The sequence below is a fragment of the Leuciscus leuciscus genome, assembly GCF_965113295.1.
Source record: "Leuciscus leuciscus genome assembly, chromosome: 14".
In the NCBI taxonomy this organism is placed as follows: domain Eukaryota; kingdom Metazoa; phylum Chordata; class Actinopteri; order Cypriniformes; family Leuciscidae; genus Leuciscus; species Leuciscus leuciscus.
Window position 1 is genome coordinate 36829276 of NC_138738.1, and position 26196 is coordinate 36855471.

Sequence of the window (26196 nt, forward strand, 5' to 3'; positions counted from 1 at the left end):
ATATATAATTTTAAATTCAATTGTTATAATATTTAACAATATTACTGTTTGTTGTTGTATTATTCAAAACATAAAACTTGAACTTGAAACTAATGTTCTGTGCAGCTAACATGACTGTTACTGTTTAATATGCAAATGTATTGGGTATAACCTATAGGTGAATTCAGGTAAACTGAGCAACGACAACGTCAGGTAATTTAGGAGTGCCTAATTCACTCTGCTTGCTCTTGAATGTGCTTTTGAAGATTAGAAGCTAAAACACACACTCTGTGTGTTTATGTGTTATGATAAATGATAAGGAGCGCTTCTGATGGGCCCTGTAATAAAAAGTCTAAATGATGTTCCAAAGCAATTAATAAAGCGCTCTGAATGGAGATTTATACCTCGCATTTACTGTTTACTCATTTCACAAACTACATATCACAGAATAAAATGAATCCATAAATAATCAGGCATGTTAATGAGACTTTATGTCTGTTGAATCTGTGAGGAGTCAGATAGTCAATAGTCTCTGCGCAGAGATTATTCATTCCCACAGCAACGTGTTTTACTCAGTTTTTGTCAGTCTGCTCTCTGACGCTGATGAAATCACACCGAACATGTCCTTCAGGGACTTTCAGAAACTATAAAAGATATCTTTACTCGCACCAGCATTATGTGTGTGTGGAGCGAGTTCATTACATCTGTAGAAATCGAAATACTTTGGCAATATAATCAGCATTTCTGAGAATCCGCGTGATGTTCTTGAGAAGTTTCTTGTTCGTGTGAGTATGGTGTTTGTGTCATGCATGTCAAGGTGACGCTGTGGCTCCAAAACTTCTCAGCTGTGTTCAATCAACACATCCGGGACCTTCTCAGCTGATTTCTACATAACATGCTCATTCAGACTGCTCCAAAAATCCAACATTCACCTCTCGGATATTAAGAAATGTTAGGTATTCCTTCTTGTTTTCATGTCAAATACTCAGAAGTGAAATGTCTTAATGCGTTTTGGTGAAATATGCTTATTTTACACAACAATGAAACTTATTTCTTTTGATTTGACTGTGCTTTCCCCTCTCTGCTGCATGTGTGAGTGTGAGTTCAGGAGTGTATCCTCTGAGCAGCTTTCATTAGTGGTGTATCTGGAGACCACAACAGGTCTGCTCTGATAACTCTCTCCAGCTGCTGGGTAATGCTTGGTTTCCTCCCATTAGAGAGGAAAACCTCCAAACAGCAAACAGCTCATTAAAAAGCCATATCACTTACCCACTGTTAGAACCGCAGACATCATTCATCAGAGGGCCTGAAGACTCGGCCTAGAGAACACTGACGCTCTGTAATCAACTCTACACGACTGCTAATGACCAGAGTTATTCACCTTTACCATTCACACACAATACACAACTGCAGATATCAACCTGATAATGTTAAAATGAAAAGATGGATGGATGGATGGATAGATATAGATAGATAGAAAGATGGATGGATGGATGGATGGGTGGGTGTAGATAAATAGATAGATGGGTGGGTGTAGATAGATAGATAGATAGATAGATAGATGGGTGGGTGTAGATAGATGGATGGAGATAGATAGATAGATAGATAAATGGGTGGGTGTAGATAGATGGATAGATAGATAGATAGATAGATGGGTGGGTGTAGATAGATGGATAGATAGATAGATAGATAGATGGGTGGGTGTAGATAGATGGATGGAGATAGATAGATAGATAGATGGATGGGTGGGTGTGGATGGATAGATGGATGGAGATAGATAGATACATAGATGGATGGATGGATGGATGGATAGATGGATGGATGGAGATAGATAGATAGATGGAGATGGATGGATGGATGGATGGAGATAGATGGATGGAGATAGATAGATGGATGGATGGATGGATGGAGATAGATGGATGGATGGAGATAGATAGATGGATGGATGGATGGAGATAGATAGATGGATGGAGATAGATGGATGGAGATAGATAGATGGATGGATGGAGATAGATAGATGGATGGATGGAGATAGATAGATGGATGGATGGATGGAGATAGATGGATGGATGGAGATAGATAGATGGATGGATGGATGGAGATAGATAGATGGATGGATGGATGGATGGAGATAGATAGATGGATGGATGGAGATAGATAGATGGATGGATGGATGGAGATAGATAGATGGATGGATGGATGGATGGAGATAGATAGATGGATGGATGGATGGGTGTAGATAGATGGATGGATGGAGATAGATAGATGGATGGATGGATGGATGGAGATAGATAGATGGATGGATGGGTGTAGATAGATGGATGGATGGATGGAGATAGATAGATAGATGGATGGATGGGTGTAGATAGATGGATGGATGGATGGAGATAGATAGATGGATGGATGGATGGATGGATGGGTGTAGATAGATGGATGGATGGATGGGTGTAGATAGATGGATGGATGGATGGAGATAGATAGATGGATGGATGGGTGTAGATAGATGGATGGATGGATGGAGATAGATAGATGGATGGATGGATGGATGGGTGTAGATAGATAGATAGAAATGATGGACGGATAGACAGACAGATAGAAGAAAGTCAATTGTGGTGTTTTGACACCCAGATGGATTTTTATTTATTTATTTTTTGCAATGTACAACATAGAAAAACATAGAAAAGTTCACAGTGTATAAAGGCAGTGATCATGTGTTGTAAATTCATTTTCTTTTTTTTATTGCATAGAGAACCTTCTGCACTGAGAGAGTGCAGCATCCATGCAACATCAGCGAAAGAAAGAGAGCGGATCAGCGAGTGTCCAGCGCAACATTAAAGTTCATCTGGGCTCATAGTAAAGAATTAACTAAATATTTAATAAAACGTATTTTTTCATTTAAACGCACTCACTGCTGGACAGAAGAAGAAAAAGCTGTCATACACAAGTTACTTCTTTCATTGACTCATGATCGCTGTGGAGTTATAGCAGGGAAAAACACCCGATTCCATCAACAACAAAAATCATCATTTGTGTATAAATATATAATGCCAGCTACAAATATACATACTTATAAACGTACATCCCTTTAGGTTCAATAACACTATTTCATACTGCCATGCTCCAGTAGCAATTGATTTTTTAAAAGAATAATTAACCAATTAAACACTCTGTCATTATTTACCCATCCTCATGTTGTTGAAAAACTAGCTTTCTTCCGTGGAACAGAATAAAAAGATTAGCAGAATGTGTGAGCCACTCTTTTATGCAATCTTCATGCTCCATGTTCAAACACATATGCATGAAATTTGACAGCTTTTAGCAAATACTAAAAAAAATTCAGTCAGTAAACACAAATCTATTGTATGGATCCAGAAGAATATAGTGTATAAGTCATATGGACTACTTTCATGACACTTTTATAGTGGTGTTTTGTGCATTAGAGAGCTTGACAGGAATACTTCACTGTATGGAAAAGAGCAGCAACATCTTTACACATTTAAGTGTGTGTATCATCACATCTATTTGCATGTGCAGATTTCAATTATAATAAATACCTGTTTTGTCAAAGCAAACTTTCCTGTTTTATCTATATCTATATTCTGAAGGTTTTCACAGAAGGGTTTGTTCAATATATCATGTACATGTTTTATATAGCAGTTAATTCCTAAAAATATGGAGTTTTTTCTGTTTACAGTATTTTCTGATTTATATTATCTTATTACATTTCCAGGAACATTTTACTGGATCAACATCCTTGTTGATACTGGAACAACATTCCAATCAACCAATCAGATTTGAGGGATAGATTTATAAGTTTAGGCTTTCAAACAAGATGCTTCTACACCATTCTTATTCACCTATCATTTCTCACTGATTTTAGGGATAAGTTTAGGAATAGGGATAGGGTCAGGACTATGTTCATATCCCGCCGACCTCACCGGTAGTGTCTTGCCTTGGGAAAAAGCCGTGAATGTTTGGAGTGACATGAGGGTGAGTAAATGATGGCAGAACTGTCATCATTTGGGCGAACTTTCCCTTTAAAAAGTGCCTGACAGACATATCGATACTGGTGAACATATGTATAAGAGTGTGTGGACGGCCATATATCCATGAGCTCAAGTCTTTTACTGGACGATGAAGATAACAGTCTGCACTGTACGCGGCTCCTCGACCGGCGTGACGTTAACCAGTCGCATCACCAGTAATCCTGAGTCCATGTATCTCACATCCACCGCTTGAGTTCTGGAGCCGAAAGGACATAAACCAGGAAAAGATAAGGGAAACAGATGTTCAGGCTTATTGTGAGACGTCACAGCTGCCAGGAACCGTTCGAATCAAAACGAGTTCTGCGTTGCATTTGTTTCTAGTGTGAAAAACAACACAAAAGCTGAAGACGCCAGCGCACAGAGCAGTGCGTCACCATTCAGTTTGAGCTTTACGTGAAAAGCAAAGATGCCAGAATTCCTCTTGCTCCTCTGCGTTTTAGGAAGTGTGCATGCTTTGTGAGTGTCGGTCTGTAGTTATTACAATGCATGTGATCAACTGAACCCGTGACTTCCGGTTTGAGATGACATTTAGGAAAGGAAATGCTACAAGAAAACTACATGGGCCCGTCTTATCCGAACAACAATCCTTTGCGTTTTCCTGCATCTTTTGAGATGCAGGTTATGCGCTCGACCTTCCTGTGGATCCATGCATTTTCCAATGCGTCTGCATGGACGGATAAGGGTGTGTTAACCGTGGTCACACACCCCTAAGAAAGCATGATGTGTGTCTTTGTGCATCAGCTGTGCATGTAGCTGCAGGGTGGATCCATGGAAGGGAAGTCGTACTTGCCCAGAGGAGACGGGTAATACGTGGTGGCGTAGACGTTGGTCTGTGGCAAGGCTGATGGGAAGAAGTTGCAGCTTTCATCCGGTGGAAGCAGGTTGTTCTTATTCAGAGTCTGCGGGAACAGAGGGAAAACACAAAAAGTGAGCTCACGGATGTTGGACAAGTCTCTTCAATATTTCAAAGGCCACAGCGTGTTTTGCATCATGCTGCAGCGGTCCTCTGATGTCAACGCTCCGAGGGAAGAGATGCAACCGGAAAATGAAGAATGAAAGATAAGACGGATTTATGGAACGAGAGCCATTTCCTCCGAGACAGATTAGGGAGAGTCGTGGATCTCAACTGCTTCAGATACTGATTTTACAGCAAATATATCATGAGACCAGACCAGAATTATTTATTGAACAAAAGTAAATATAATAATAATAATAATAATATAATGTATATAAAAATCTTACTATTTTAAAATATAACTAATATAATAGTTTTTTTTTTACTTAAACTTTTATTATAAAAATTATTAAATAAATAATGTGTGTGTGTGTGTGTGTGTGTGTGTGTGTGTGTGTGTGTGTGTGTATGTATGTATGTATGTATGTATGTATATGTATATATATATATATATATATATATATATATATATATATATATATATATATATATATATATATATACTGTATATACCAACATTTTTAATTGTGCATATTGGTCTGTGAAGTTCATGATAATATATATTTATATTATCATGACCTTCACAGACCAATATGCACAATTAAAAATGTTGGTTCCTTGAATTATAGGACTTCCCTCAAATGGTTTAAGCCTATTTATTTTTCTATATTAACAATGCATGTTTATATTATAAAAACCTTTTGTTATTTGCACTGATCAGTGTTGTGGTTGCAAACCACGGGTTAAGGACCACTGCACAAGAGATACAGAGAGACCCCGGTGGCATGATGGGATACCTTGAACTCCATGGGTGTGTATAAGTCGTTCTTGGGCGCACAGCTGTTCTCTTTATAGTGTAAGTGGTTGGGAGTGCTGGGATGAATAACTGCGGATTCTTGAGGAGGTTTGCGGAGTCTCTGACAGTACACGTACACCAGGACGGACAGCAAAACAGCTCCCAGAAAACAGCATGCGCCGGTCAGCACCAAGTGGAACAGAGAAAACCCTGCAGGAGACAAAAACAAATGTTTACCGACGGTCAATAGCCACATGAAAACCTCAATGCTGTTTGATTTTTTTGAAGCTGCAATTACCTCCACAGTTTGAGTTCCTCCTCTGTCCCTTTGACAGCACTAGAATTAAGAAAACGATGTGAAACTCTACTGTCTGAGATGCCAGGCATGATTTAATGAGAGGAGGGAAAGGAACTAACCTGCGCTCTCATTGGGCCGACACGTTCTCTGATCTGTAGAGTTTCCTTGGCAAGAGGAGTTTATTTCACATATACGACCGCGGAGCTGCTGCCCCTCCTCATTACACTCCGCCCACTCTGACCACGCCCCCCACCCACCTGACACACCTGAGAAACATCAACAGAACACACGTGTAGTTATCATGACTGCAGTCATAGTATTTAACTCTTTCCCTGCCATTGACGGAATTTTCCGGCAATCCATGTTTATAATGTTTGGCATCTATGTTTTGATCATCGTTCTGCATCCGATCCGGACGTAGTCTTTAACAATAACACAATTTTCTCAGCTCTTTGTTCAAATGCTTTTTTTTATTAAACGCCAACATTTTCTTTTTTCCATATATTTATTTCTTAAAAGTACTAAAAGAAACATTAATGAAGCTGTAAAATGTTCAAATTGAAATGTGAAAATTAAGATTTTACTGTTGTTAATATTTATATGTGGTTTTTAATATACTTTAAGACAAACCATTGCGGAGTATTTTCTCCTATTTTCTCAAAGACAGTCTCAAAAACACGGTTTGAAATCGCTGGTGTTTCTGACGTCACAAACTACCCTGTAACCAATCAGATCAACGTGTGATCGTCAACGAGTGGATCTCTGAGCTGGAGTGAGTGAGTGGAGGCGGGGCTGATTTGCATATTCATAGAACCGCGTAAACTAAATGAGACAAGGGTGTAGAGTTCAAGAATTGAAATATTCAAGCTATTTTAAAGAATTTTTTTTTTTTTTTATATGTAATTTTGGTGATCAAAGATGAGTTTTAAGGGATACAATTATTGACTACAGGGGGACTTTAAGAGAAATCGCTGCGAGCAGCAGTGCTGTTGTTTTCTCACCGTCACACTCGTGTGTGTTACAGAGAGCTTCCTCCGTGTGCAGCCCGATGCAGATATCTCCAGAATGAGCAGGCGTGGGGTTAGAGCAGGAACGAGAGCGCTGGTAGTGACCGCCATCACAGGAAGAAGAGCACTGGGACCAGGAAGACCAGCATGACCACGCCCCCTTCACTGAAACACAACACCTGTATCACACTATTCCTTGCAGCAAGACTTTTTAAAGTCAGTTATTACACAGCTCTCTGGAATACTTGATTCTGATTGGTCAGCTGGATGCACATTATCACTTACTTAAAGGGGATGTCTCATGCTATATCATGCATTCTGACTTATTTACAGTGCTGGATTCATATGCTAAACATGGCCAAAGTTGAAGAAAAAAAAATGAGTTGGACGTATGTTGATATTTCTGTGCCAAATACACTCCTTCAAGATTCGGCTGTTTTTGGAGAGAATCAGTAGAGCATATCTGTCTTTTACAAATCTGATAAAACTAAAGACTCTTCGGAGATATGAAGGATGCAATACTACTCTATAGGTACTCAAGATTAACATGAGAAACTGTGTGTGTGTGTGTGTGTACCCTTTAATAACAGGACATGAGTGAGATATGTCAGAGGAAACTGAAAAATCTCGGACCTGGGCATGGCTGCGAGTTGCAGTCCTGATACTCGACGGGCGCTCCGCTGCAGGCGAACGGCGTGCTCTTCCCATCAGGAGTGGCGCAGGAGCGCTTGCGTGTGCGAAAGCCTTTGGAACACTCTTTGGAACATGCAGACCACGTTTCCCATGATGACCAGGCGGCTCCTTGCACTCGTGTAACGGGTCGACCCATTCTCAACAAGTCCTCGACTAGACCTACAAACATAAAAGTGTACGTATAAGAGGGCTGCACAACTAATCAAAATCACTTCGGGTCGGTTTAACGTGCATTTGGGAACGCAACATGCACCAGCCATCTTCCCAAACTTGTGATGAGAAGTCCTTATAGACCGACGGAAGAGTTTTCCGTCAAATAAGAGTTTAATGGTTTCATGTTTGAATATTAAGAAATTAAGACAGCCGTAAATATTAGTATTGCAATTTTACAGTTGTACTGCAAAAAATTTTTTTTTAAATTAATTTACTGATTTTATTTATTAGCACTATTATATTATTTTTCTTAAATACATTTTATAGTGAAATATTACTGTATTTTATAACTATAGCATTATAATAGTATTTTTTTCTTCATATTTTTAATTAATTAATTTTAGTTAATTAATTCTAATAATTATTTTATAGTCATATTAATATATAATCATAAGAATTTGGGACAAATTATGTAGCCCTACAAACAAGCAAAACATGGATTTTTTTTAATCACATTTTAAATCAGAATTTTTATAGATTTTCCTCCCAAATCGTGCTTATAGGAGGAGTGTGCATATGTATGTGTGTGTGTGTGTGTGTGTGTGTGTGTGTGTGTGTGTAATATGTATGTGTGTCTGTGTGTGTGTGTGTGTGTCTGTGTGTGTTTGTGTGTGTAATATGTATGCGTGTGTGTGTGTGTGTGTGTATGTACCGTCAGTCTCACAGACAGCAGCTCCGTCAGTGGTAGGACAGAGGCGAGTCTCTATCTTGCGTTTGCCGAGCTGAAGGTCGTGAGGGTCAGCGAGGAGAGCCCTACAGGTGTACCTGACCCTCTGTTCCTGTCTCGCACCCATCTGAGTCACATTAACAGCGTACCAGGGGGTCCACGGCGTGGTGCGCCTCACCTCGGCACACGCGTCCAAATTACACGCCTTGTACTCCTGGATGCAGTAACACACACACGATAGATGCTAATGACAGTCTTTCAAGTAAATCTCTTGTGATATTTTGTTGATATTAGGGTTTTTGTTGATTTAATATGACTAGTTGAAGACCCTACCAGAGGGCAACCAGGACACGTGTTGCCATTCTCGCAGGTTCGAACACGGGATTGGACTCCACCACCACAGGCAACGCTACATTTGGACCAAGCGCTCCAGGAGACCCAGGACACCGGAACGGGACATGGATTCTTTTCATTACACAATCTGAATCACACAAACATGAACTGAACATCTTCTAGTCACCTCAAACAAACACGTATACACTTATGGAGTTGATTCTTCTATAGTTAAGGCTGGAATACACTAAAAAATGACTTTCAATGACTTTCATTTTTCCATTAACACTGAAGTTAAAAGTTTTTTGCAGTTTTCCCGTTTCACTGACCTGCAAAAAAACGTGTTCTGTGTGAACCAGCCCTAAGAGTGTTTTCTTGTGGCAAATTAAATCAAATCAAAAGCACACAACACAGCCTTATTGTCCATCTCTCTTCTGGGCTCACCTCTCCTCTCGCGCCTGACCTACGCATACGCGTCCTCCGTGTCGGGGTGCTGGGTTGTTGCAGGAACGCTGACGGACCTCAAATCCAATGCCACAACTGGTGCTGCACTCGGCCCAGGACGACCAGGGGGTCCAGCCTCCATTCCTGAACACACAGAAGCAGGAGTTAGAGGAGTTATCTAATAAAACACGGTTAAGCGAGCATAAGACACTTCTTTAAAAAACATTACAAATCTTACAGAACCCAGACTTTTTAACGGTAGTGTATATTTAAGATGTCTATATGTAAATGACCTCGATTATGATTGGCCAACCTCTGTGTACAATTACCTTTCGTTATATCGTTCATCACGGCAGCTGCTAAATGCTGAATAGGAGTTGATATGTAAATGTGAGCGGTTGTGTGCTAACGTGAGCAGGGTTGTGATGTCACAACGGTGATGGTATCTGATCAAACTGCTTTTGTAGTTGTTTCAACTAGTTTTTTGTGAAGAAATTGTGAGCGATGCTTGCGTGACTTCTTATGTGGAACACAAATTATTTTTGTCCATACTTTCCAGGGTTATTTTAGTATTATTGATATACCACTACAGTATTTATTCATATTTTACTTTCATTTTAAGTTTAAGCTTTAGTAATTATGGTAAAGTATGGTAGTTTTTCATCTAATATTAATTTTTTATTTCAGCTTTTATTTTAACAACCGAAAACGGTTTTAACAGTTTTAGTTTTACTTAAAGTCCCCCTGTAGTCAATAGTTGTATCCCTTAAAACTCATCTTTGATCACCAAAATTACATATTTAAATGTTTTTTCCTTTAAAAAAAATCTCAATGCCTTAAAATAGCTTGAATGTAACTCGACACCCTCGCCTCATTTAGTATACGCGGTTCTATGAATATGCAAATTATACCCGCCTCCACTCACTCACAGCAGCTCAGAGATCCACTCGGTGACCTGACTGGTTACAAGATAGTTTGTGATGTTAGAAACACTAGCGATTTTGAGGCTGTCTTTGGTTCACCGCAGTTTTAAGGAGAAAATACTTGAATGAATTTGCACAATTTTGCACATTTGTCTTAAACCATATTAAAAACACCACAAAGACATATAAACAACAGTAAAAACCTGATTTCCACCACAGGGAGACTTTAACAATAACAATAGCATTGACACTTTCATCTATGGAAATGTTTTTGTCCATACAATGAAAGTAAAAGGGGTCCAAGACTTTCATCCTGTGTGAAAGGAAGTCATACGGGTTTGACACGATATGAAGGGTAGGGTCGGGACACGCTCTTTGCACTGTTGCAAAGTTTGAAAAATTTAAACATTCGTTTCAAAAGAGCAAGAAAACCCCAGTTTTCCTTTAAATGACCACCTTTATAACAAGGACAGTCCCTCTGTTGCTGCCTGGAGTCAAGTGACTTCTTCTAAAGGCCCGATAATGACTTTGAAGGATTGTGATCACAAATTTAGAGCTGTTAGGTAACATCAGCTTTATTAACAGTGGCACTCTGACAAAGATGTATTAGCAGCTCATCACTCAAACTATCATTTATCATATATCTGCTCCAGCTGAAAGATCCTGCCACAGTTTGTTACACTGAAACATTGCGTCCTGTTAGTTTCTTGCACCCAGACCTGGTGATGTGTGTGTTTAAACCAGCTCTCTAGGTGAAGAAATAATTGGAACATTGATTCAGTGACGGCAGGATAATGGGACACGCAAAGAAGGAGCTGCTCCGCCAGAACTGTGGCGTCAGCATCTCGTAGTTAATGAATAAATCCGCACGTTACACGCAGCATGTCTGTATCAGTGCTCGGGATTGATGGACTCGAGGTCTCAGGCTCTGCAGCTGTTAGCGTTGGGTGGTTCCTTTCTCTCACGGAAGAGCTGAATCAGAGGGAATAAAAGCTTTTGACACTTTGATTGTCTGTGATTGAAGACTTCAGGCTGATCGCTCTGGCTCTCATACATCACTCTGGCCACACTGTTTACACCTGCCACTTCAATATGAGAAGTCCCAGACTTTAAAAGGCTAGTTCATCCAAAAAAATAAAATAAAATCTGCCATCATTTACATGACTGACTCATACGCTTACCAACCCCCTATGACTTTCTTTTCTGTGGAATGACAGTGAATAAGGGGATGCTATCAAACTTGAAAAATCACATAGATGCATCACCATATCCATATGACTCAGTGTTGGGGAGTAGCCAAGTACAAGTTGCTCAATTGCTTTTAAAACAGTGTAGCTTTTCCAGTAGCTAACTACTTTTTCCAGCAAGTAGCGGCGTAGCGTGACCAAAAGCTACATTCTGTTTTTCGCTTTGACGAACCTGCAATGTATTGAAGAAGTGCAGTGTCTTCTTCTTACTAGATCACAAACTATTGTTATATCAGTGGGTTAAGGTTCACTGAGAAGAGATCGTCTGATGATTACATAAAGGCTGGGTGGGTTGATATTTCACATGAGTCAGGAAGGAAAAGATATGGGTGAGTACAGTAAGTGTACCTGGAGCAGTTGGCCACCTCTATGTTGGCCCCGAAACACTTCATCCCTCCACACTGGGGTCGAGGGTTATCACAGGATCTAGTGCGACACTGACACGTGCTGGTGCCTTCCCCTCCGTCGTCATGGTTACAAGCCTGCCATGGGGACCAGTGGTCAAATCCACCATCTTGGGTAAGGTTCCGCTCCTGTGAAGTTAAACGCAAACCATAACTTCCATAGTTGATTAATCACAGTACATTAGGACAACTGTTTTGTATTACACGTTTTCTGAAATGTTATGTTTAAAACGTAAACATGTCTGCAATTGTATCTGTTCCATGTTATTCCTGATCAGAAGCTTCCATTAATATTTAGTTTAGTTCAATGGCGTTAGTGTTGATTTACACCACGACTAGGCTTTGTAACCATTTTTCATATCCTTATTTTTACAGTAACATCAATGATCAAGCCTGGCGGGACTCTAGGAATGATTTCTGCACTGCAGCCAACAAAAAGTTTGCAAAAGTTTGGGAAAACACTTACTAACTATCAAAGTCATTTAAGTTGTAACTATGGAAACAGTGGGTATTGCCTATTAGCATGATAGAAAGTACTTTTAGTGCAAAGTACAAGTATACAACTTGGGACGAAGCCAAAGCTTCCAGTGTGGTAGAAAATGAGGTTTGTTTATTATTGCTCCTCTGAGGACACCAACCATCAAAGATAATAGGAAATTTGTGATGTCTAATTATGGACCTAATGAAGTGTCGAGAGGGAACAGGAGTGACATTGGCCAGCCGTTGTGCAGAACACCAGCGTGTAATTGACACTGTCAGAGTCTGGATCAGCTGGGTTAACCTTCAGGCTCTTCAGCACAAACTTGATTCTTCGTGACCAGCGCAAAAATTCATAAGAGATTGTTGGTGTACTCAAAGAACGTTGTTATGAATCTGGTCTTCAGAATCTCTGAGCTGGAAATGTAATATTTGTAGAATAGAATAGAATAGAGTAGAGTAGAGTAGAATAGAATTAGAATAGAATAGAATAGAACAGAACATAAATTAATAAGAGTGTGGAATAGAACAGAATACAGAATAGAACAGTGCAGAATGGAATAGATCATATTAGATTAGAATAGAAACATAATAGAATAGAATAGAATGGTATAGAACAAAACAGAAAATAATAAGAGTATAGAACAGAACAGAATATAGAATAGAATAGAACAGTATAGAATAGATCATATTAGAACAGAATATAACCGAAACATAATAGAATAGAACAAACAGAAAATAATAAAAAAGTATAAAATAGAACAGAATACAGAATAGAATAGTATAGAACAGACCAGAATAGAACATAATACAGCAGAACAGAAAATAATCAAACAGAATAGAACATAATTGAATATAATATAATAGAACAGAACAGAAAATAAGATTATAGAATAGAACAGAATGCAGAATAGAACAGGACAGAATAGAATAAATCATAATAGAACCGAAATAGAATAGAATAGAACCGAGTAGTATAGGACAGAATGGAATAGAACAAAACGATATGAAATATAAAAGAGAATAAAAGAGTATAAAATAGAACAGAATACAGAATATAATAGTATAGAACAGACTAGAATAGAACATTATTCACCAGAACAGAATTTTTTTTTTAACATAATTGAATATAATAGAACAGAACAGAAAATAAGAGTATAGAATAGAACAGAATACAGAATAGAAAAGGACAGAATAGAATAGATTAGAACAGAATAGAACTGAAACATAATACAAAAGAATAGATTAGAACAGAATGGAATAGAATAGAACAAAACAGAAAATAATAAAAGAGCATCAAATAGAACAGAATACAGAATAGAATAGTATAGAACAGACCAAAAATAGAACATAATACAGCAGAAAAGAAAAGAATAGAAAAGAATAGAACAGAATAGAACAGAATTAAATATTATATAACTGAACAGAAAATAATAGTATAGAAGAGAAAATTTTTGGTTAATATAGAATGGAACAAAATACAGAATAGAACAGAACAGAGGGCAACGGGCTGTTTTACAAAAACTTCCAATCTTAATTCTTGACTTAAGATTTGAAAAAGTTTCATGGTTCCTAGACAGATTGGAATCGGATATGATTCTAATTTAGGATGTTTCTGTCATACAGGCCCAGGAGACTCAATCACACATGTACTCCAGTGGTTCTCAAAGTGTGGGGTGTGGGGCTCAGCAGAAAAACAATAACAGAAAGCAGACGTCGCAACGCCGTTCAAGTGCGTGAATACCGGCTGGTGCGCTAACTTTATAAAACAGCACCAATTCCACCAATTAAAAGCAGATTTTTCCTGTTCTGTGTGATGAGATATTGGTCTTACAGGGCACTTTGTGATGTCTTGACTCCACTGGCTCATGTTGGAACTGTCCTCGATCGTCGTACAGCGCTTCTCTTTCCGGTCCCATCCGCAGTACGGATCCCTGGCGCCCAGACAATCCCTGCGGAAACACACACATGACAGTCACAAATCAATGACAACATCCATAATAATAACTACCACCATAAAGCCATGAAGAGTGTGTCGTGAGAACTTAACAAGAGAGAAAAGAGAGATTTAATTCTACAGGATAAGGCACAGCTTTATAATGAGGGAATAAATCTCAGTGCAATTCAAGCATACATTTCCAAAAAACAAATAAAATACATTATACTAATTAATTATTCAAACTAATTCTGCACTTCTCACTAATACTGGATGACTCTCAGATAATGAACACTGAATCAATAATGAATGTTTTGCAAATTGTGTCTAATATCTACACATTTATTATGTCGAAATCCAAGTCAGAGATTGATCAAGTGTAAATGTAATCTAAGCATCTGATCAAAGACATGATATGATCTGACTGTTACAGTAACTATAGAGAAAACACAAGCATCAAATCCTGCTCTGGGAGATAAAGAATATCTGACAGCACCTCTGGTGATTTATTAGAGCTAACAGACTTCTCCTTTTCTCCTTGTGTCCTTTAGCAGTGTTATTAATTCAGAAGCATGTTTCATTATTTTAAAGATGTGTCATTCTTAAGAAGGACATTAAGTATTAAAAAAATCAAACAACGTATGTTACCAGTAAAATACCAGCATATTTACACTATCTTGCAAAAGTTTGAGGTCAGTAAGATTATTTTTGAAATTATTTTTCAAATAAATTGTTCCTTTGAACTTTATCACCGTTTCACTGTTTTCAGAATTGATAGTTTTCAGAAATGTTTCTTGAGTATCAAATCAGCTTATTAGAATGATTTCTGAAGGATCATGTGACACTGAAGACTGGAGTAATGATAATGAAAATTCAGCTGTACATCACTGGAATAAAATGCATTTTAATATTAACTAAAATAGAAAACAGTTCTTCTAAATTCTAATAATATCTCACAATATTACAGTTTTTAATGCATTTTTAATCTAATGAATGCAGCCATGGTGACTTTTAAAAACATTAAAAAAAATCATATTTTACCCCAAAATCAAACATAACAATATGTCTCAGAGTTCACTAACAAACTGAACATCCGTTTATTTCACACCGGCAACAAGAGAAAACTGCAAATCATGCTGGAGATGCTAAAAGCCATTCTGAGAATAAATTTACATACATTAAAGGTTAAATAAAATTATAATGACTAAACACTTGCAGCTCAATCAGACTCCATAGATGAACATTGGTATTAAATAGAGTTATTTGCAACAACCTTGTGAGATCTGACCTTTTGCCACCTGTGTGTACGTGTGTGTGTGGTGAAGAATCTGTAATCGCATCAGCATGTTAAACACTGAGCGGCTTCACAAACACAGTTTCATCATGTCCAGTAACAGCACCTAATATCAAATGTTTCTGTCTTGAGTAACTCTGAGTGTTGTGCAACAACATCTGCCGCAGGAATTTAGGGAGAGAGTCCAAGGCATCACAGTCCTCACATAATGACACACTTCCACCTCTTAAGTAATAACAACCACCCTCAATTCATAAGCACACACACACACACACACCGCTAAACTGACAGATCACGTGCAAAACTTCTTCTGACGTGACATGCTGGATGAAGGCGAAAAACTGACGTAACATGGTGTATTTTACATTTTACATTTATGCATTTGGCAGACACTTTTATCCAAAGCGACTTACATTGCATTTCAAGGTACACATTTACATTCTTATCAGTTCTTGCTTTCCCTGGGAATCAAACCCATGACCTTGGCGTTGCAAGCGCCAACGCTCTACTGTTTGAGCTACAGGAAAGCTTACATCGAACATCCTTAAAAATATATAATGCATGCATCACTCCTCACAGGAAATGACTGCTTTTACATTACAGATCTAATTAGATATCAGATCCATAAAGTACTGTCCTCCTTCTGGACTCCACATGGATGAATTGGGCTTCTGAGCTGGATTTGTAAGGCCTTTGTGTGAATTTGTACCCTAAAACATGTTAAATTAAGTTCTAAAATCAAGCAAAACATTGTATTTTAAATACAATGACAGGCTACATCAGAGCTTCAAGGCGTTTAACAAATCGGAAACAATGTTTTGCTTGATTTTAAAACATAATTTAACATGTTTTAGGGTACAAATTCACACAAAGGCCTTACAAATCCAGCTCAGAAGCCCAATTCATCCATGTGGAGTCCAGAAGGAGGACAGTACTTTATGGATCTGATATCTAATTAGATCTGTAATGTAAAAGCAGTCATTTCCTGTGAGGAGTGATGCATGCATTATATATTTTTAATGATGTTCGACAATTTATAGGTGTTCTATTCATAGCACTGACGGAGAACACGATACAGCGATTTCTTTTTTTTTAAATGACCTAGTTCATCATTCATCTGCCTCTCGGCCAGTGGTGGAAAATGTATGAGATAATAATATCTCTGATTACTCATAAGTACTGTCATTCACTTCACCTCCTCGAGCTTCACTTCCTGTCTGACTCCAAGGGCATTAGAAGCTCGGAAGGACATTTTCTGTAATCATCCTTTGCCGTAATTTAACAGCATGTGTTCGTTTAGATGTCATGTGTGACCAGGTCAAAATGACGACAAATGAGTACAGTGGCTTAAGCAAAGTAACAGCTCAATCATGTTCAAGGTTAGGATGCTCTGACCTCATGAGTCTGTTGTCAAAAAGTGGGGTTGCAGTCCTTGTGTGTGTATGTGTGTAACTCACTGCTCAGTTTTGTAGCTGGAGCATCTCTCCAGAGGGATCTTCAGCACTCTGCTGGGAAGTCCCACGAAAAGCGACCTATCGTTGTGCAGAATCTGTAGGTTTAGGATTGGCTCCTGCATGTTTTCTGGAAGAATGTTCATCTCCTCCAAGTAACATCCACGCAGACTCTTATTACTGGTGGACAAGGCCTTAATGATGGTGCCGTGCTCTGATTGGTCAATTAAAGAAAACAGCTACAATTAGAAGCGCAAGTTCTTCTAAACATCCCTGCTGAAAAAATCCAGTCACCAGCATAAGGTTTTGCATCCCAGCAAGCAATTTTGCGTTTAAAAGACGTCTAATAGCCGTCCAAACAAAGCCCAGACGTCTCAAACAAGACAAAGTTTGGGCTGTCAGTGAAAATTTGTCACTGAAAATAAGTGAAAAACTAGTCGTTTCTAGTCTATTCTTGGGATATGGTTTAGACATCTATTAATTTTAGACGTCTGGGCTGTGTTTGGACTGCTATTAGATGTCTTTTAAAAGCAAAATTGCTTGCTGGGATGGGATGCTGGTTCCCAGCATGAGAAGACCAGTTAGACCAGCACTACACCAGCTCTATCCATCATAACCCAGCCTGGACCAACATGGAAATCATACTGATATATGCTGGATTTCCAGCAGAGATTGGAGAACACAATGGAGGACATGCTTTGAATTCTTTGCAGGACATGCATGTCAGATTTCTTTGCCTCCTTTACCTGTGCCGATGTACATGACGTGGTAAAGCGTGTCCCTCCCCTGAACAATGTCCACAGCCAGCCTGGAGTAACGGATGTTGTCCTGCATGACCAGAGGATCTGTGGAGATGGGCTGAACCACCTCACTCATGAGGAAGAGCCGCTGGGCGTCTTGAAGACTGCGCTCCGTTAGATTACCGCCTGGACCCGAATCATTCACTGTCCCACACTGGCAGAGAGAAAGAGAGAGAAATTATAATTGAGTACTGTATTTGGTGCCAGAAGGCTTCAATAAAAATTTTTTTAAATGCTACAGCATTTCATTTCCTTCACCTGAAAATTTGGGATGGGATTGGGAGTGGAAAGCCAGCTGGTCCGAGGGTTCTCCTGATAACGGAAGGGTCCGTTAAACGCCTGTGTGATGGCACTGAGGTTAAACGCACACACTGCTGACGCAGCAATGCTGTTCCTGTGAGGAGAAACGAGAGAGGGAAGTGAAGCAAATTCTACATTAAAAATCTTTAATAGAAAAACAGGACCATGCAAAAGTTTGGGGTCAGTAAGACTTTTTTTTAATTAATTTTTTTAAAGAAGTCTCTTATGCTCACCAAGACTTTTATGTGATCTAAAATACAGTAAAAACAGCAATATTGTGAAATATTAAAATATCAAATAATTTATTCCTGTGATCAAAGCATCATTACTCCAGTCTTCAATGTCACATGATCCTTCAGAAATTATTTCTAATATGCTGATTTGCTGCTCAAGAAACACTTCTGATTATGATCAATTTTGAAAACATTTGTGCTGGTTAATATTTTTGTATTTATATCCATGATATATATTAATTCAGGATTCTTTGCTGAATAGAAAGTTCAAAAGAACAGTATTTATTTGAAATAGAAATCTTTTGTAACATTATAAATATATGTATAATGACACTTTTCAATTTAATCAATTTAATGTGTCCTTGCTGAATGAAAGTAGTAATTTCTTACTAACTCTCTCTCTCTCTCTCTCTCCTCTCTCTATATATATATAAAATCATTATATTGGAGGGACACTACATTTTCTAGAATGTTCTACTGATAACGTATAAGAAGTAATAATGTTTCGTCACAAAACTTGTGCTGGACTACAGAAGTTCCTGCTGTGTGACTGTTGGTCTCCTATGCATTGCATTCTCAGTAAGCGATGAAGAATCCACTCACACATTGGTGGTGAAGACTCCGTAGATGAGGTCTTGCTCAGGGAGGTAGAAGGTGCTCTGCAGCTCATGGTAGTAGAAGGGAACATCTCCAGAGCGGGAACAGTTCAGTCGAGCCTTCATGAAGGTGGTCCATGTGTCCTCCAGCAGGAAACGACCACCGATGTCATTCTGACACACGCGGGCCACACGAGAGTAGACAGTCTTCCCACAATCCTGTTCTACTGCGTTCTCTCGAAGAAAGAGGTATGTGAAGCGGCCCACCTCATACGCAGAGACAAAGTGAGGCTCTGTGGAGAGAAAGGAAAGGAAGATGATAGAATATATTACTATCACAACTAGCCATAAATAGATGTGTGACTCACAAAACCGTGTCCAAGTCGCATTTCACCCCAAAATCAGAAGAAATAAGTATTTTGCTCAAAGAAATTGAAGAATATTTAACACTATTAAGATGATTGACTTTAAATTTTACTTTCTCAATTGTGATTATTATCACTGTAATACAGATTTTTTTTATTACAGTAAAATACAATATTTAATACAACATTCGTAAAAAACAATGTATCTAGATGTTTAACTTTCATTTTTTATTGGTGAATTTTCTAATACAGTATTTTATGATGCATAACAGTAAATACAATAAGCTAATTATTTTTTTTTTTTTATAAATTCTTTAAAAAAGGCATTTTTAAATCATAAACATAATGTAACCAGATGTTTAGCTTTTAAATTTGTTTAATCTTTTTCATTTTTTTTTCATTGGTGAATTCTCTAATAGAGTATTTTGTTGCTACAATAAATACAATAAGCTATTTCTAATATAAATATGAAGGTGACAACAAATACTTCCAAGAATACACAATTTATGAATGATTATTTTTGCAGTGATGAGAATATACTGTAGGTCAGAATGAGCTTAATCATCATGAAAATAATTTCACAATACAGAAAAGCTTCATTTTCTTTTAGCAGAATATCATTTCTTATACAGGAATTTTGATTTTGGAATGGACGTGTTCTTGACAGGTTTTGTCAGATTCTCTGATAAGTGTGTGTGTCGTCCCACTGTACCACTGAGCCATTTGGAGTTGTACTGGGCGGTCCGCAGGGGTGGCATGTTCCCCAGACTGCGGTAAATAATAGGGTCACGGCTGGAGAAATCAGTCACAGTGGCCGCATAGACTTCTCCACTCTCAGTTATCATAGCCGTAGAGTTGTGTCGAGGGTCATAGGGACAGCGCGCCACCCCACTGATGGACTCCAGAACGCTCGCCGTGTCAGTAATAGGGCGAGTCGTACAGATGGGCATGAAAGCATTAGTGCCACAGGTAAACAAACGGCTGCCGTTCAACAGGAGGACACGAACATAGTTCTGACACTCATCCTGAGAGGAGCAGAGGAAAAGAAAAAAGATTTCATTTCACACATACACTCTATAACATACATTCATTCATTCACAGATCTTTCATCCTCTCCCTTCTCACCTCTGTCTTTCCTTTGCTCTGGCAGGACCTCCTGGTGGTCTCGTCTACGGCCCATTCTGTGGCCTGCAATCAACAGACAATTAGCATTACTGGAAGAAGATAAGCTGTCGAGACATGCATCCAGTCCTGCGCTAAATACTCACACATCCCTTAACTCAGGGCTTCCCAAACTGGGGTTCTCGCGGGAATTAAAGGGGGTTCGTGAGTTGAAGAAAAGCTAATAATAAAATAATAATGAAAATTAAAAGTCAAATGAAATAGTCATTTTAAAACAAAAACAAATCAAAATAAATCAAAAGATGAAATATTTTATTTGTTTACCTGCCTGTCATGTGACCATAGTGTAGAAATATGAAATTAAATCATTATAAGAAATGAAGTCTATTTGCATAAATTTAGCCCCATCTCAATTCTCAAAAACAAATGTAATGCTCAATTTCTTTAGATAAACATGTTTGCAAAATGACAGAAGCTAGTTGTAAATATCATTACTGTAAAGTGAAAAAAATTGTAAAGCATTTATACATTATAGTATATATATTCGAAGTACAGTAATGAGAAGTTTATGTATATATATTTTTTGTTATTGTTTTTTAAAATATATTTATATAGTTTTTCTTTTTATTTCAGTTTTACTTTCAGTTATTTCACTACATTAAGTTAATATAAATGTTGCTTTTTATTTAGTAAACATTTCTTTTTTATGGTTTTATTTTGTTTGAACTATAATAACACTTGCATGAACATGCAAAAGTGTTACAGAAATTAAAGTAAACATTTTACATCAAAAATGTAATGGTTTAGCTGACAAAACCTGTTTGGAAACCCTGCTTTAAATGATAAAACAGCACTTCAACATTCCGGATGCATCTGAAGGTTTCTGCACACCTATAACATTAGCACTTTGCAGCGATGTTACAGAAACGATTCACTTTGTCTGTTTATAGTGCAGAATGCTCGAAACGTTATAGAGTAGACAGAGCTGGACTCAGCACATTAACACAGTAGAGAGCAACATCAGCATGAGCGTCTGCTTAAGACAGCAAGTGTTTGCATGTGGAGGTACAAGAAATACCCTGACATTTAAAAGTCAAACTTTCCTGTGCAAATCAGAAAACTGGAATCCTTTCAATGATTCAACTGAATCAATGATGTTGGTGACATGTTGGGATGATAAACACATTAATAAACAACCGCATTTAAATATTTATTTCATTACAAAAATTGTTAAAGGTCACACAAGGATGACCGTTTACTGATGATTCAAACAAATTTGTAAGTTGTTTACTTGCGCCAGTTTCATTTAACGAACCGTCCGGACAAACAAACTCGTTAAAGTGAACATGCCTTTAACCTTTGAACAGCCATTGGCTACAAATCTCCAGTTACTATGGCTTTGATTTACATGTAAGGAGGCAGAATAACAGAACATCCTCTTAATGCAGTAAAACTATGAAAGATATTCAGTCGTGGGAAGCTCTTCCATTCGTTCAGCTTCTTTCCTTAATGTCAAGAAAGTACAAAACACACAATAATAGAAGACAAAGAGATGGAAGGTGGAAGGTTTCGCTGCAAATACACACTATGACTCCATGGCGAGGCAGATGTGTGAAAGAGCAATTGTGTGACATTTAATTAGGCAACACTGGACGGTCTGTCCTAATCGCATTCGTTCTCTTATCTGAAACGAAAACCCTTGAATGTGTTGTTTCACTGGTTTTAGACGTTCTTCCTCTCTTTTGTTCCTTGTCCCTCCCTCTCCTTTCACAGGCTGCTTTGTCATGTTTATCTGTGTTGTCATTGCCTCAAAAATAATGATGTAGACCAGAGTCTCTCTCTCTCTCTCTCTCTCACACACACACACTATAGATTGAAATAATAACGATAATTTTGTATTGGTTGTGACCCTTGTGAGGATCCCAGCAGAGCCTGAATAGAGTGAGAGGAGTGGAAAGGTCCCAGATAAAACAGCTCTTCACAGATTAACGGGGGAAGATAATCACAGCCAGATCTAGATTATTAAACTCACACTTTCACACATTAGGGTGAACCGGGTCAAACTTCATCCCAAAATTAAAATATACACCACAGGTCAAAAGTTTGGGGTCAGTAAGACTTTTTTTGTTGTTGAAAGAAATTAATACTTTTATTCAGCAAGGATGCATTAAATTGATCAAATATGACCATGATACTCTCAACATTGATATTAATCATAAATGTTTCTTGAACAGCAAATTGGCATATTAGAATGATTTCTGAAGGATCATGTGACACTGAAGACTGGAGTAATGATGCTGAAAATTAATAAATTACATTTAACAATAAATTCAATTATAATTTCACAATATTTACTGTATTTTTGAACAATAAAATGCAGCCTTGGAGAGCATAAGACATTCTTTCAAAAACATAAAATCTATCTCACCCCAAACTTTTAAATGGTAAGGTAGAAATATGAATATATATATTTTTAAGAATATTTAATTATAAGAAAAGTCTATTTTTACATTATTTCCATGAAAATTAAGCCCCAACCCAATCCTCAAAAAAAAAAAAAAATTTTATTTTAAAAAAATATTTTATTTTAAAAAAAATTCATAATTTATTTGGATAAAAATGTTTGCTAAATTACAAAAGGTAAATTTAAATATCATTAATGTAAAGTGAAAAAAAAGTATATTATTTAAATTGTAAAGTATAGATTAAAGTATATTTGTAGTACTGCCTTGAATGCATGTTGATTTATATTTAAAATATCATTGTATTACAGTCATTTTTACCATAATATAGAACATAAATTACTCTATTACAATAATGAGAGTCCAATGAGAATTGTAAGTTGAAAGTAAAATTCTCAGAATCATTACAACTGCGAGAATTTTGATAACTCCACATACAATTTAGCAGCAAACAGGCAATAACTGACGCGATACACATGACTGACAGCTAGAAATGTAAAACAGCACTGTAGACGGGGCGCTTAGAGACAGACACACTAATGGAAGCAATTTAGTTCGACAATATCGTAATCTTGTTCCTATTGCCATTTGCAAATATTGTAAAAATGCAATTCTGAGTCCCCCTGTGGTGAAAATCAAGTTTTTAATGTTGTTTATATGTCTATGTGGTGTTTTAAAATATGCTTTATGAAAAACCATGTGTAAATTCATAAGTCGACACCATTGCTGAGTATTTTCTCCTTAAAACTGCAGTGAACCAAAGACACGGATTGAAATCGCTGGTGTTTCTGACGTCACAAACTACCTTGTAACCAATCAGATCAACGTGTGATCGTCAACGAGTGGATCTCTGAGCTGGAGTGAGTGAGTGGAGGCGGGGCTAATTTGCATATTCATAGAACCGCGTATACTAAATGATGCAAGGGTGTCGAATTACATTCAAGATATTCTAATGCATGAAGTTTTAAATATGTCTTTTTGGTGATCAAAGATGAGTTTTAAGGAATACAATTATTGACTACAGGGGGACTTTAAGTGCTTTCACTGTTTAGTGGTAGTTTGAGACATTTTAAGAGCAACATTGCATATACTAAAAAAACTTTTTAAAAAATGAGGTTGAAGTACATATTTGATAAATGACATCTGTGCTTCCACACTCTTGAAAAGCACCAGGCGCTTCTGACGAGCACAAACCCATCTACAAAGGAGCCGATTACACATCTTCTGACAAACTGCATCTGTTCACATGACTTCAGCAGGCTACATTTCATTCTTGTTGTTTAGGAGAAAGAGCGAAACAAAGAGAGGTTTCAGAAAGCAATCATCAATCTAACCGTGTCTCTGCAGTCGGTCACTGAACAACACGTGAAAGACGTCTTCATTTGAAGAGCAGGATTCACCCTGAACAGATCTCGAGGGGTCAGGCTCGCGTCACCTCTGGACGTTGAGGGGGTTGTGTTTTTACTCAAGATCTTCTCATCCTTGTCTTCCCTACCAGTCACGATCATTCGACCTCAGCTAAAACACTGTTATCTGCTCTCTCCTTCTCTCTCTGCGATCTGTTCCTCTCGGCTGACGCAGAGCCATCATTACACCAGATATATTTCAAGCGAGATATAATAAATCATTAACATGAGATCCAACAGATCCAAACCTCTTGTTATCAGTGTTGGGGGTAATGCATTACAAGTAATCAGATTACTTCTTTCAAGTAACTAGTAAAGTAACACATTACTTTTAAATATACAACAAAATATCTGTTTTCTTATTTATTGACTGACAGCTCTCCTGTCCTTGTGTTGAGAGAAATCATGAGTAAGTTCAGAACATGATGCTTATTGTAGCTCTAGACTAAAGTAAAGTAACACATTACTTAATGCAGTTACTTACTTTTAGGATATTAATGCAATATTATAATGCATTACTTTGTAACTTTCCACAACTCTGCTTGTAATCATATCTTTCATATACTGACGTGGCTGATGTATGTAACCTTGTTGAATGTCAGTGTCTGGAGAAGCCAATGATGAGTTTGGTGTTCTGTATGTTTGACTAATGGAATATAGTGCGAGTTTCCAGAAAATCAGTTAGAAAAGTCATTATTTTCTAAACTCAGATTGCAGATTATACACATCTTCAATACGGCTGCATCTCGAAACTTCAGCTTTAAGCGGTGATCTTCATATTATTGGACTTTTCATATTTGTTTATAGGCGAGTGTTACTTCAGACACTTTAAATGTCCTAGCATGGTGAAAGTAAAGTGATAAACAAAAAATGATAAGAAAGACAATACTTATTGAGTAAAAATGATTTATCAATTTTGAGCAAAATTACAGCTAGTCTAGCATTTTTTTTTTTTTTTTTTTACATTTTGTGTCATTTCCACTCAAGCTGTAATTTTGACATTTAATTCATTTTTAATTGTGTGAGTTTAGGATACATAAAAAGCTATCTTAGCAAAGGATTATGCCTTTTTATTTAATAATTTTTTCTAAATGTCATTTGCAGAATGAATGATGATTTGAGATGGAAATGAAATTTTTTCATGATGGAGAAATGAAATATGCCGTTTCGCGTATGGATCAACATATGAAAATATTCCTCTAATGCATGTGAAATAAGTAAATTCTGAATGATTTTTTCTCAGAACAGAGATGTACAGGGCCGCAGTGAGGAGCTTGTCATACTGCCATGTGTGTGTTTGAGTGTGTGTTAGCTCGAGGGGTGACTGTGGGTCACTCTTGTGGACACAGGGTCATGAGGTCACCCTAAATCACTGGGTTCTGACAGATTCTTTAGCAATGTTCCTCCAGGGCATCACACCCCCTCTCAGGGTTACGGTGAACGTTTATAGAGTTCACCAGCAGGGTCTTCAACAAACACCAGAAAAGTCACTCTTAAATATCACACAGCCGCTCAAAGCTTTCAACAGGCATGTCACGGAAGCGCAACACAATCCCAGCGTTCCCAGCACACAGTAGGTGCAGCTGTGGTTACACAGTAAGTGGACGCGAATCATCCTTCAAGATGAACAACGGCAATTTGAATCCACTCCCAGATGAGATTGCTGTCTACTGGTGGATTCTCACCTCACACGCAGACAGCCTGAAGCAGCACACACACACACACACACACACACACACACACACACAC

The 26196-nt window shown here is 37.8% G+C and overlaps 1 protein-coding gene across 3 annotated transcripts in view; it reads right to left on the reverse strand.

The window, feature by feature from the left end:
- Positions 1-2595: 2595 nt before the first annotated feature.
- sema5bb (sema domain, seven thrombospondin repeats (type 1 and type 1-like), transmembrane domain (TM) and short cytoplasmic domain, (semaphorin) 5Bb) overlaps positions 2596-26196 on the reverse strand; it is a 58732-nt gene continuing 35131 nt past the window's right edge. For all 3 annotated transcript variants that reach the window (XM_082189910.1, XM_082189911.1, XM_082189912.1), the window contains 17 exons: positions 20583-20645; positions 20170-20482; positions 19100-19385; positions 18222-18357; positions 17910-18117; positions 17170-17377; positions 14317-14434; positions 11950-12134; positions 9432-9575; positions 8988-9135; positions 8640-8868; positions 7715-7933; positions 7076-7246; positions 6194-6340; positions 6075-6113; positions 5778-5986; positions 2596-4924 (listed from right to left, as the gene is read on the reverse strand). In XM_082189910.1, coding sequence (XP_082046036.1) covers positions 4763-4924; positions 5778-5986; positions 6075-6113; positions 6194-6340; positions 7076-7246; positions 7715-7933; positions 8640-8868; positions 8988-9135; positions 9432-9575; positions 11950-12134; positions 14317-14434; positions 17170-17377; positions 17910-18117; positions 18222-18357; positions 19100-19385; positions 20170-20482; positions 20583-20645 — 2985 coding nt within the window. In that variant the 3' untranslated portion in view covers positions 2596-4762. The remainder of the gene's footprint in view (positions 4925-5777; positions 5987-6074; positions 6114-6193; positions 6341-7075; positions 7247-7714; positions 7934-8639; positions 8869-8987; positions 9136-9431; positions 9576-11949; positions 12135-14316; positions 14435-17169; positions 17378-17909; positions 18118-18221; positions 18358-19099; positions 19386-20169; positions 20483-20582; positions 20646-26196) is intronic.